A 12,453-nucleotide genomic window follows, 5' to 3' on the forward strand; every position below is an offset into this window, starting at 1 on the left:
TTTCAGAGAGGAAGGGAGAGATAGAAACATCAATGATGAGAGAGAATCATTGATTGGCTGCCTCCTGCATGCCCCACACTGGGGATTGAGCCCACAACCCGAGCATGTGCCCTGACTGAGAATCAAATTGTGACCTCCTGCTTCATAGGTCGATGCTCAACCACTGAGCCACACTGACCGGGCAAGCATTCAATCTTTGCTATGGCCTGGATGCATTCATAAGAATGGAAGCTCTGTGAGGACAAGGACCATACTTGTCTGGTTCCCATTACATCCATACTAGGACCTAGCACAGTGGCTGTCACATAGTATGTGTCTAATACATATATATATTTCAACTAGAGGCCCAGTGCACGAATTCAGGTGGGGTCCTTTGGCCTGGCTGGTGATCAGGACTGATTGGGGCTGATCAGGGCCAGGCAGCCGGGGGGAGGGACCACAGGAGGTTGGCCGGCTGCAGGAGGTTGGCTGTGGGACATCACTGGCATACCTCATTTTCTTGCTCCTGTTTTGAGCATCTGCCCCCTGTGGTCAGTGTGTCGTCAGAGTGACCGGTCGACTGGTCATAAAGGTCACTTAGGCTTTTATATATATGGATATATATTTTAATAACAAATGGTTTCCATCTGTTTTTCTAACCTTATTGACTACTAATTTTCTCCATGTATCTCATATTCAAGCAATTTTAGACAGAGTCTCTTTTTCTGCACATTCCAGCACTGCTAGGCCTCCAGTATGAAATGCTTTTCCAACCTTCGCTGTCTACAGAAATCCTTTTCCATCAAGGGCTGGCTCACAGGTCAGCCCTTCCCAAGCAGTTCTGTAAGATCTCGCAGACGGATCTTTTAGCAGTATCCCACTTGGCCACTTATAAGTCTGTCTGCTCCACAAGGTGGTAAATCCTGTGACGGATCTTTTAGCAGTCATTCTATTTCTCTCATATCCCACTTGGCCCCTTATAAGTCTGTCTGCTCCACAAGGTGGTAAATCCTGAAGGTAGGAGCTCTGTCGTCTTCTCCAGTCCTTTGGATAGGTGTCAACAAACGTGTTCTGTGAGAGCTGTTGGGGCCCCGCCGTTTCTCTCACAGTTGTTCACCTCTGCCGTGTAGCATGACGTCAGGCACGGGGAATATTGTAAAGCATAGGCGTGTGTGTTCCTGTAGAACCTGACCATCTCAGGTGGACAGCTGCAGGCTTGGCCCCGAGGCCCTGGTTTGCCACCCTCTCCCTGATCTGGAGCCTTCAGCCCGCTGGCCCACAGAATGAGTGAACAGGTGAAGGATCAAGTGCAGTGCACGGGTTTGTTGCCACCGTCCCTGTGGGCGTGAGGGAGGCGGATTATCAGCCTGGATGTGAGGAGTGTGAAGTTCCTGGTGCCTGGAGCCAGCGTATTCATATCAGGGTGAAAGGGGAGACGGTAATGACTGATCTCAATCTGGCATTACAATAAACCACTCACAGAACATAATGTGTAGATTTGCAAAACATGGGACTATTCCTTAGTCGGAAAGAGCACACGCTGTAGAAGCCAGTGCGCTGTGGGTAGCAGGTTGACTCCCCGTTCTTCTCAACCAAGGAAAGCTGTGACCGCGGCAGCCTTGAAAGAAGCCTGGGCAGCCATCATCATCCAGAAGCACTGCCGTGGGTACCTTGTCCGCAGTCTGTACCAGCTGATCCGCGTGGCCACCATCACCATCCAGGCCTACACCCGAGGATGCCTGGCCCGGAGGAGGTATCGCAAGGTGCGGCCGGGACCACAGGCTTCCCCAGGGCTCGTGTTATTTTTCACCAGCAGCACTGGCATATCTCATTTTCTCGCTCTTCACAGATATTGTGGGGGTTTAATATTTACATTGAAGGTTTGTGGCAACTCTGTGTTGAGCAAGTCGATCAAGCACCATTTTTCCAACAGGCTCGGGTGATGGGTAGCATTGTTTAGCAATAAAGTATTTTTTATTGTTTTGTGCTTTTTAGACATAATACTACTACACACATAATAGACTACACTATAGTGTAAATATAACTTTTACATACCCTGGGAAACCCAACAATTCATGATACTCACTTTACTGTGATATTCACTTTATTTCGGTTTCTGGAACTGAGCCCACAGTATCTCTGAGGTATGCCTAGAGTGAGATAGTGCTTTTGCATGAAGACCTTCCTAGAGCAGGAAGTTCTGGTATGTGAATGTCCGGACATGGCTGCTACAGGTGGAATTTGGCTATTGTTTCAAAAGTCTATTGTAGGTCCCTATGGGCTGATTACAAGAAATCTGTATTTTGCACTGTGGGAACATTGTGGTAGTTGCACCTCCCAACATTGGAGGCGTTGATGAGAGAAAGAATGGCGAGCCAGTTTGCATTTCACAAAATCTTGTTTTAAAGATGCTGGAGGAACACAAGGCTGTGATCCTTCAGAAATATGCTCGGGCGTGGCTGGCCCGGCGCAGGTTCCAGAGCATCCGACGGTTCGTGCTCAACATTCAGCTCACGTACAGGGTCCAGCGCCTGCAGAAAAAGCTAGAAGATCAGGTAGGTGTTCCTAATGCATCTTTCATACTTACTTTTTCCAATAGATATATTTTGTTCTGGGCCAGTTCCTTAGCTATGCAGTCAAATGTATACCCATGCCAGGAGGTTCAGGTCACATGGACCCTGAGCCGGGAAATAGAAGCACATTTTAAAGGGCTGCTACATATGGTCGTGCAGGTTGTACACTGCACAGGGCAGCTGCCCAGGAGGGTCGGTGGGGCTGAAACAGCCTGGTTCTGCTTGCCGACCCATGTGTTCTGGCACCGAGATAGGCTGCCTGGAGGCAGGGGTGCGTTTTTTAATTTGCACAGAGCTGCTGCTGTCTGGGTGCCAAGCCAGGCTCCCTCAGGGAGGTCTTGGCTCAGAGGAGCTGCCATTTCCTAATCTGCCTGAAGGTCCATATGGCCTAGCTGCAGCCCTGCCTCGTGTGAGAAGACTCCCCGTGCCATTCCCACTGCTCTCTGCCCGTGGGGAAGGGCTGTGCAATATGCAGCATCCAGGCCTATGGAGCTCACTCCTGGGCTGCCTCAGTTTATACTGAGAGTCGCCTGAGGTGAACTTTAAATGTAGCCTTAGCTATACCATAAGGATCCTTAATGAATGGATCAGCATGCAAACCAATACACTTGACATTTTGACGCAGTTTCCTCTGTTGTGCTGCTGTGTGACAGGCGTGTGTTATGTGGCTTGTGCAGAATATCGCTCCACGTTCAAGGTGTTGGCCAAGCTGGTTTCCACTGAGTTGTCTCCCCTGGGCTTGCAGATGGCGATCTCTTCCCCATGTCTTTTTTTTTTTTTAATATATTTCTACTGATTTTAGAGAGGAAGGGAGAGGGAGAGAGAGAAACATCAACGAAGAGAGAGAATCACTGATTGGCCACCTCCTGCACGCCCCTCCTGCATACTAGGGATCGAGCTGGCAACCCGGGCATGTGCCCTGACCGGGAATTGAACCGTGACCTCCTCCCTGTGTCTTCAGATCACCTTCCTTCTGTGTGTGTCTGTATCCCGACCTCCTCTTCTTATAAAAACACCAGTCATCCTGAATTAGGTCCACCCACATGGCCTCATTTTACCTTAATTCTGTTTAAAGTCAGTCACATTCTGAAGTGCTGGGTGTTAGGACTTCACCATGTGACTTGGGGGCATGGGGAACCCGATCCAGCCCACACCACGCGAGTCGCCTGGTGCTCCGGGATGAGACCGGCCCCACAGGAAAAGAGCCCCACCAGCTCAGGAACATTAACCCACCAGCTCTGCCTCGCTGTTGTCGCTGGGACGAGGATGCTCATCCACGCCCTCACAATGATAAACGTGGCCAATGTAACTGAACCTCTGAGAGACTTAGATGCCGTGTTAAAGGCTGTGAGAAGCCAAGGGAACGGCTTCTTTCTTTGGGAAAACCCCTGAGCACCTGCTGTTGTTCTCTAGAACAGAGAGAACCACGGGCTGGTGGAGAAGCTGACCAGCCTGGCTGCCGCTCGGGCCGGTGATGTGGAGAAGGTTCAGAAACTGGAATCGGAACTGGACAGGGCAGCCGCCCACAGGCGCAATTATGAGGAGAGGGGGCAGAGATACAAGGCCACCGTGGAAGAGGTTGGTGCTGGTTGGGCCTGGCGATCACTGTGAGTCTTCCCATGGGAGGGACCTCAGCGTGTGTCCCCACAGAGCTCCCGCTGTCAGAGGGGCCTCCCTCTCAGAGGACAGAGGGCAGAGCCCAGAGTCTAGGAAGAAACACAACATGACGTTGCCTCTTCCTTTCCATTTCTGTCAAGAGACGAAGGCCAAGAAGGAGCCCTGTGGCTGCTTCCCCCTCTGCCAGGACCACCTTGGTCCCCTGTTGCTGGCCCATCTGGTGTGAGCCCTGGGCACCTCACCCAGGACAGCAGTGCAGAGCTTGGCAGGTCTTCATCTCAGCGGTGGGGTCAGAAGAGCAGCAGACGTAAAAACCCAGTGTCCCTGCTCTAAAGCTTGTCTTTGCTGCTGTCCGGCTGGGTGGCCTTAGGCAAGTTGCCCTCACCCTCTCTGAACTTCAGTTCCTCGTATGTAAAACAGAAATGACAAAAAGTAACTTGTCATTGTTGTTTTGAGGATGAAGTTCTCTGGTGAAATCATTTAGCTAAACGCCTATCACAGAGCCCTGCCCAAGCACGAGCTGATCATTTCTAGCGAGGTGTCTTTATTCCTGTCCATCCTCCCGCACTTTTCAAAGTCCTCAGCACCCAAGGTTGTGGCAGCCTGGAGTCCTGGGTGTCTCTGTGCCTCCCCAAGGCCTGGTGCCTGGCTGCTGGCACTGCTCACACTGCCGGTCACCAACCATCTATCAGCACCTTCAGCTGCCAGCCCGGCAGACACTTGACCAAGAGGAGCTAAGATAGTAGAACCTACATGACGATCACACAGCCTGCCTTCCGGAGTCATAACACTCTCAAAATGTGAATCCATGGTACATCACAGATAATTTACATCGTATTAAATAGATAAATACCCTGTGTGTCGAGAAGCTCAAGAAAAGGATAGCGAAGACGCCTTGACATGTGAGGTGACCTTGGTTTGGTCTGGCTCCTTGATCTCAGCTCTTGCAGGCTGGGAACTGGCGTCTGCTTGCGGTCACCTGGAGCCCTTGCATGCGAAGGTAAATGCAGCGTGATGCCGCGCGCTGGTGCTGGCTGCTATCCACGGCTAGAATGTGTGTGTGTACACATGCATACATACATACACACACATGCGCACACATACTATTTTAAAAAGACACAGCTTTTCACCAAGTAGGACAATGGTGACCAAACTTAAAATGAGGTTTTTCAAAAAAGTTTTTGCTTCCCTTTGCTAGAAATTGGCAAAGCTTCAGAAGCATAATTCGGAGCTGGAAGTACAAAAAGAGCAGATACAGCGCAAGCTTCAGGAGCAGACTGAAGAGCTGAAAGGTAAAGCCCACGGTGGCCGGATTCATCCACCCATGCGTTGGCTTGTCCAGTCATTCTGGAATAACTGTTGGCTGTGAACCGAGTTTTAGGCAGCATCGGGAGCCTCTGGTGTATACTTAGTATAACAAGAACATTGTTGCTCCACAGAAAATAACGATATTTAAATTGTGGTAATGTTACCCTATAGATTCATCTGTTTATTTCCATCTTTGTCAGACAACACAGCAATCCCTGTCTCAGACCCTCCCTGGGCCACTTGCAAGGTACCAATGTTTGGCCATAAGCCTGGAGCCTTTCATCACAGGTGGAGAAAGATGTGTGTCTGTGTGTGTGCATGGGTGTGCTCTGGGGGGTTAGGATAATGTTGGGGTCGTGTTTGTTGTTTGCCAAGGATTTGCAGTCAGATTGCAGATCTGTCCACCTTACTCGATCTAAGGGGTACCCTGGCCCTGAACTAAGGGCATGCTTACCTCATGAGCCACAGGTTAGTTAGGATGATGTTGGTGTCGTGTTTGTTGTTTGCCAAGGATTTGCAGTCAGATGCAGATCTGTCCACCTTACTCGATCTAAGGGGTATCTTGGCCCTGAACTAAGGGCATGCTTACCTCATGAGCCACAGCTCCCCCAGGCTGTCAGGCACAGATGCTTGGAACCAGTGGTGGTACCACCTTTATTTATGGGTGCGAAGCAGCCACTCTTACCCTCGCTCTGTCCATTTGTAGCTTTCCAGCTTGAATTCTAATCGTAAGCAGTTGGTAAACCCCAACAGGCTCATGAACCTGGTGGTTCCTGACCAGGTGGTTTAAATTGCCACACTCAATTGCCTGTCTTTTCCAGGGACCTTTTTCCTAAAGCTCTGACCCGGGGCACATGAGGCCCGAGGGTTCAGGCCTGGGCATCTAGCATCCCCCTGGCCCCCACCAGGTGGAATCTGGAGCACAAGAGCCCTGGGGGGCCAGGTGAGAGTGTGAGAGGAGCCATGTCAGGAGGAGGGAGTGAACATCCCGAGTCCTGTCCAGAAGAGCAGGAAAGGCCGCCCAGATGAAGCCTAAGACGGCGTGCCTCCTGCTCCAGATTCTGTGTGCACCCCGTCTCTAAGGACTGATGATGAACAGGGCAAGGTCAGAGGTCAGGTCTAAGAGTAAACCTTGAACCTAAATGAGGGAAGGCCTTACCCATTGTTATTACAATACATTCCTCTTGGGCGCTTGTTCTTTTTTTCTAACTTTAAGTGGCATTTCCCCCAGGAATATTTAAATTCCCACAAGTGTGTCTTGAAAATTACATATTTGGTAGCATTAACATGTTTGGGTGGATAATTTTATAACATCTTCTAAAACGTGTATGAAAACTGTCAAACCCAGTGTCCATAAACTGCTTGTCCCGAGGGTCTCCCTACACATGGCAAACAGTGCTCTGTGAAAGGCACCAGCCTTTGCTCATCCTGGGACCTAGACGGAGGGATGTTATCAAAGTCTTTTCCCCTTTTTGAAATTCTGACTTGGACAGAAAGTCACATGTGAGCAGCCTGTTTAGCCTTTTTTGCAAATGGCCCACGATGGTAAGCCAATTCTGGAGTGAGGTGAAAATTGAAATTATATCAAATATGCTGGCTTCTAAATGTAACCTTAGGTGTCTTCCCTCATGTTTTCTGGCTGACTCACGATGTTTAAAGCAGTCATTTTGATTCAGGGACATTTGACACTGCACTGGACAAACTATTAAACTGTTGGCTTTTTTTTAACCAAATAATTTGGAGGATTGCTATTGTCACTTCATCCCTGGGCTCCCCTCTGGGGCAGGACTCAGAAACCAGGCAAAACTCAAGACTGAGGTGTCAGCTAAGTACAAATAGGGACACCAGGCTCTGATGGGCTGCATCTGTCATCCTGCTCCTGTTTTGAAGGGCACCTGTCGTGTGTGGACATGCTGGGGACGTGGGATTGTCATGGCCAGAGGCTGTCCAGAACCCCATGCTCCCTTAACCTGCACTGTGTTAGGGATCCCGTATTTAAATGAAGACACTTTATTATTTTCTTGGTTATCGTGAATGACTGGTTTCAGTCAAGGCGCCTCCCAGGACACTTGGCAATGTGTGGACACATTTTTAATTGTCACAAGTGGAGTGAGTAGAGGTGCTGTTGGATTCTAGTGGGTAGAGGCCAGGGATGCTGCTCAATATCCTACAGTGCACAGGGAGCCCCCCCACACCCCCCAGGATAAAGAATTACCTCCCTTGAAGTATCATAATGCTAAGATTGAGAAACCCTATCATAAATTGGTCATTTTCTCCCCAAAGGGTTTCTGTTTACTTTTAATAAAAATATTTATTATCTCAAAGCCAATATTCCTAATTTTAATCAAACAAATGATATTCAGACCAATAAAAGTAATATAAATGAAACTATTTATCGATTTCAACATGACAAATTTGTGAGGATTATTATTCTGAACTCCCGGACCTGTATTTCTAGTTTATAAAGGTGACAGCTACACTCGTCGTCCTGTTAGGAATAAATACACCATGACTGTTCTTGCATTCACACTTTCTTAAATAAGACGTGAAGCAATCCAGGCATTGGTGTGCAGACCTATTTCAAAAAGCGTTGTCTTTCCACAGGGAAAATGGATGACCTCACCAAGCAGCTCTTCGAGGACGTGCAAAAAGAAGAACGACAGAGAATGTATGAAAGATGGGTTGCCTTACAACTGCCACTTTCTCTCTCTGCTGTTCTCTACTTTGCTTTTTGGCTTGCAGATAGCAGGTCACAGGCACAGGAGAGCGGGGTGTGCATATTTGTAGGAAGTGAAGACGTGGAGGTTTGTGAGAGCGAATGCCCACCTTGTGCACCTTGCAGACACTGCCCGGGCTCTGCAGTGTGGGCAGGGGACCCTGGGAATTTCCTGCTTTCCCTTTTTTGCCAAGACAGTGAGGAGTTCAGACACTGCCACCCTTTCAACTCCCATGAAGCCTAAGAATTAAGATGATTGCCTAGGAAATACACCTTCCTCCCTTCCCCCTCCTGTTACACCTGTTCACATGATTCTTGTCCCACACAGTAAGGGATATGAAACCCTCACAGAAACTAAGGCAGCTCCCCATGACCTTGTCAATATTAAACCCTTTACTAATCTCCAATCTGGGCTCCCTTCTCTTAAGATGTCAACTGAAAGGCTTTAGATCTCAAAGTAGGGATGCGTGGCAAGGTGTTGGGAAGAAATGGAACATTCTTGGCATCCAGGGTGTAGGGGGCTAGGAGGCTCAGGGCTGCCTGGGGTGGTAGGATGTGTACCCTCCCCATGCAGTTAGTTAGTAGCCTGGGCCTGGGTGAGAAGGAGGATGCCAAAAAGTTAGGGGAGGGAGTGTCGCTGAAGAGTCCAAGAGCTAACAAAGTGTCTCATGATCCTACATCGGTTTTAAAATAGGGATATTTGACTCTACCTTGAAAAATCTATTTTTCAATGAACTTTCAACTCTAGGAGAGGAGTTCAATTTTTGGACCCTCACTGTGTACTGGGCCACTTGGGAGTGACCATTGCAAGCAGGGGGGCTGGGAGAGCCAGGCTGAGGCCAGGTCACCTTGAGCTCTTTGCAGTCCCCATCAGCACTCACCTGTACCTCGGTCTGGTCCCTGGTCAGTTGACGGGGGACATCTTGGCCACTGTCACAACCCGACAGAGGCACAAAGAAGCCCACAGTCTGTGGAAACACACCCACTTCATTTAGGTTACAAATTTAAGATTGTTTTTACATGTGACTGCCGGCTGCAGTCTGCTTCTTCAAAGGTATTTTGCTGGCCTCTTAGGAGCACTGCGGGGGTTTTTTGGTTTTGTTTTTTTTAAATATATTTTTACTGACTTCAGAGATAGGAAAGGAGAGGGAGAGAGAGATAGAAATATCAATAATGACAGAGAATCATTGATTAGCTGCCTCCTGGATGTCCCCTACTGGGGATCAAGCCCACAACCCAGGCATGTTCCCTGACCGAGAATCGAACTGTGACCTGGTTCATAGGTGCTCAACCGCTGAGCCACACCAACCAGGTTAAAAACCTGAAAACAAAGTTTAAATTTTTGATAATACCTATAAAAGGAAATGAAACAAAAACCTAGTGGGAATGTGACTCTCTTCCTCAGTGATTTTCCTTTTGTGCTATTAAAGCAAGTCCTAAAATAAACCCGTCGACAGTTTAGCAAGTAGAATGATAACTCATAAACTCAGAGCCCCTAGGTCTGCTTCAGTTCTCACTGGGCTGCTGTGCACTGTGTTGGCTGGTTTAGGTCATGGATCTCTCTTCAGTTATTTTCTTGGTCATTCATCCATATTTAATTCAGCAACCATCTCATGAGGAATTGGGTTTTCATGGAAGTTGGGGCACCTGAATTTGCTGAAACTTATTCTAGAGCAGTGGTTCTCAACCTTCTGGCCCTTTAAATACAGTTCCTCATGTTGTGACCTAACCATAAAATTATTTTCGTTGCTACTTCATAACTGTAATGTTGCTACTGTTATGAATCGTAATGTAAATATCTGATATGCAGGATGGTCTTGGGCGACCCCTGTGAAAGGGTCATTCGACCGCCAAAGGGGTTGCGACCCACGGGTTGAGAACCGCTGTTCTAGAGTCTTTGAAGGGCTGGATGCTTCAACATATTAAATGACTACACTAACTTGGGTAGGACCAGACCAAAGCCTTCCAGGATCCTTGGGACTTGGCAGGGGCCAGGACTTGGCTGAATGTGCCAAGGTCTTTGCCGAGGGAAGTGGCCCCTCTGTGGGGGGCCACATGGAACTGGGATGGCTTTGGGAATACAGTGCCCCAACCACCACTGAGACTTTAAGTTCAACCTCCTGTGCTGTGTTTCCTCTGTGTGGGACCGTGTTAGAGCCACACTTCTCAGATCAGAAAGTGTAAGAAGCTTCCTTTCCTTAAGGGGACAGGAAACCGTCAGCTAAAAATAAGGCCATTATTATGGGAACTGTCACAATAGATCCTAATTAACGTGTCTCCTTTCTGGAGTCTCCTCTTATTTTCAAAATGATGTATCGCTCTAACTCAGGGTAAAGACTTTAGAGAAAATTCTGAATTATTTTTCCTTTTGCTGCCTAGACTTCTTGAAAAAAGTTTTGAACTGAAAACACAGGACTATGAGAAGCAGATGTGCTCTTTGAAAGAAGAAATCAAAGCTCTCAAGGATGAGAAAATGCAGCTGCAGCGCCAGCTGGAGGAGGAACAGGCCACCTCGAGAGGCCTGCAGGGGGAGGTGGCCCGGCTGAGCCAGCAGGCCAAGGTAGAGGCTTCCACTTCCCCAGCTCTCTCTGAGTCAGGTCACTGCACAGGGTGTGTGTGTGAGGGTGGGGGTGGGGGGGGGGCTTCACTTTCCCACAGGATCAGACAACTAAATGCAAATGCATGTGTGAAGCCAGAAGTGAAAGGACCCTGATTGCTTCAGTTCCTCCCAGTATAAACCCCCAGCCACCTTTGATTTAGCAATAATGGCTTTTCCTATTTTAAAGGTCAGCTCTCTTTTTTAAATTACATTTACATAAAGTTACTCTAATATGTTGACCTAGAGAATACGTCCAAATTAAATTACAAATGGACATAAGCTCTTACACAATCCATCATGGTGTTGTCCTATATAATAAAAGGCTAATATGCAAATTGTCCCCTCAACTGGGAATTTGTGCACCAGGCCTCAGTATACCTATAAATGCCTGTATTAAAATTACATTGCCGTACTGTCAGAATCTTACATTTTAAACTGCTACCAGAAACTCTCACAAAAGCAATGATGCATGCTTGGATAGTCAGGCTTAACTGGAATTCCTTCCCCACCAGAATGTCCCTGTGTTGTTAAATGCAAAACATTTCTCTGCAAGGTGGGAAAGTTTTTAAGCTTCCTCCACTGAATTGAAACACATGTGAGTAGAATGTTTGTGAAGATTTTGCGAATATTATCTGATTGTCATGGAAGAGCCCTGCATGGTTCAGCAGAGCGCTAAGAATCACCCCGGCGTTGCCTGTGAGCTCCACAGTGGAGCTGTCTGTATTCTCTGGGCCTTGGGCCCCTGATGCTGAAAGTGGGGGCCCACCCAGCCCTGTGACTGCCTCACTCTCAGCAGTCACATGAGACTGCTGTCCCTCTGGAAGTCAGGCCGTCTGGCTACTGTCTGCATCTTGGGGAATGGTATGGCTATACTTGGAGTGAGGCACCGATATTTGTCACTTCCTCTTTGGTAACTAAAACTGTGGTCCAGACTCTCCAGTGTGGTGATTAGTCTCATTTGCAAAGAAAGTGAATGTACCATCATCAAGTTATCTGTGTTATAATCCATCTGTATAAATACACTTACAACTGGTAACAACGACTGAACTGTTACAGAGAGCGGGGCTTTCAGATTGGATAGCCCTGGCACCCCATCAACTTGCCGTGTGATCCTGAACAGGCCGTTTACTCTATGCAGCTTCAGTTTTCTAACCTATAAAAGGTCACCCTAGTCACCCTATGGGCCTGTTTTAAGGAAGAGGTTGTGTATGTAAAATGACCAGCAAATGTCACTTTGATCTCCTTTCCCATGCCCTGTAGAAACAGGAGTTGTATGTAGGCCTTAAACACTTACACTAACTGAGAAATGTCAGCATGGGCTTAGTCACCTCTGCATAGCTCCCATAGCTGCAAGCACAACCCTGACATCCTTACTCAAGTTGAGTCGATAGGTGAAAGAGGCAGAATACAGCCCCCTCCCCCAACCAGGGCTGCCCCTCAGGGGACCCCGGCACACCCCATGGCCACCCCCCAAATCCTGGGTGCGCCTGGCTCTGCCGCAGAAAATGCAACTGCAGCGCCAGCTGGAGGAGGAACAGGCCACCTCGAGAGGCCTGCAGGGGGAGGTGGCCCGGCTGAGCCAGCAGGCCAAGGTAGAGGCTTCCACTTCCCCAGCTCTCTCTGAGTCAGGTCACTGCACAGGGTGTGTGTGTGGGGGTGGG

At 48.4% G+C, this 12,453-nt stretch overlaps 1 protein-coding gene across 1 annotated transcript in view; it reads left to right on the forward strand.

Annotated features, from left to right (window-relative positions):
• Window positions 1-12,453, forward strand: part of MYO5C (myosin VC) — an 87,033-nt gene that overhangs the window by 50,738 nt on the left and 23,842 nt on the right. Inside the window, exons 20-26 of the mRNA XM_014537834.1 lie at window positions 1,577-1,742; window positions 2,388-2,534; window positions 3,966-4,130; window positions 5,368-5,461; window positions 8,082-8,145; window positions 10,573-10,790; window positions 12,221-12,384. Coding sequence (XP_014393320.1) covers window positions 1,577-1,742; window positions 2,388-2,534; window positions 3,966-4,130; window positions 5,368-5,461; window positions 8,082-8,145; window positions 10,573-10,790; window positions 12,221-12,384 — 1,018 coding nt within the window. The remainder of the gene's footprint in view (window positions 1-1,576; window positions 1,743-2,387; window positions 2,535-3,965; window positions 4,131-5,367; window positions 5,462-8,081; window positions 8,146-10,572; window positions 10,791-12,220; window positions 12,385-12,453) is intronic.

This window comes from Myotis brandtii, unplaced genomic scaffold (genome assembly GCF_000412655.1).
Source record: "Myotis brandtii unplaced genomic scaffold, ASM41265v1 scaffold182, whole genome shotgun sequence".
NCBI classification, from domain to species: domain Eukaryota; kingdom Metazoa; phylum Chordata; class Mammalia; order Chiroptera; family Vespertilionidae; genus Myotis; species Myotis brandtii.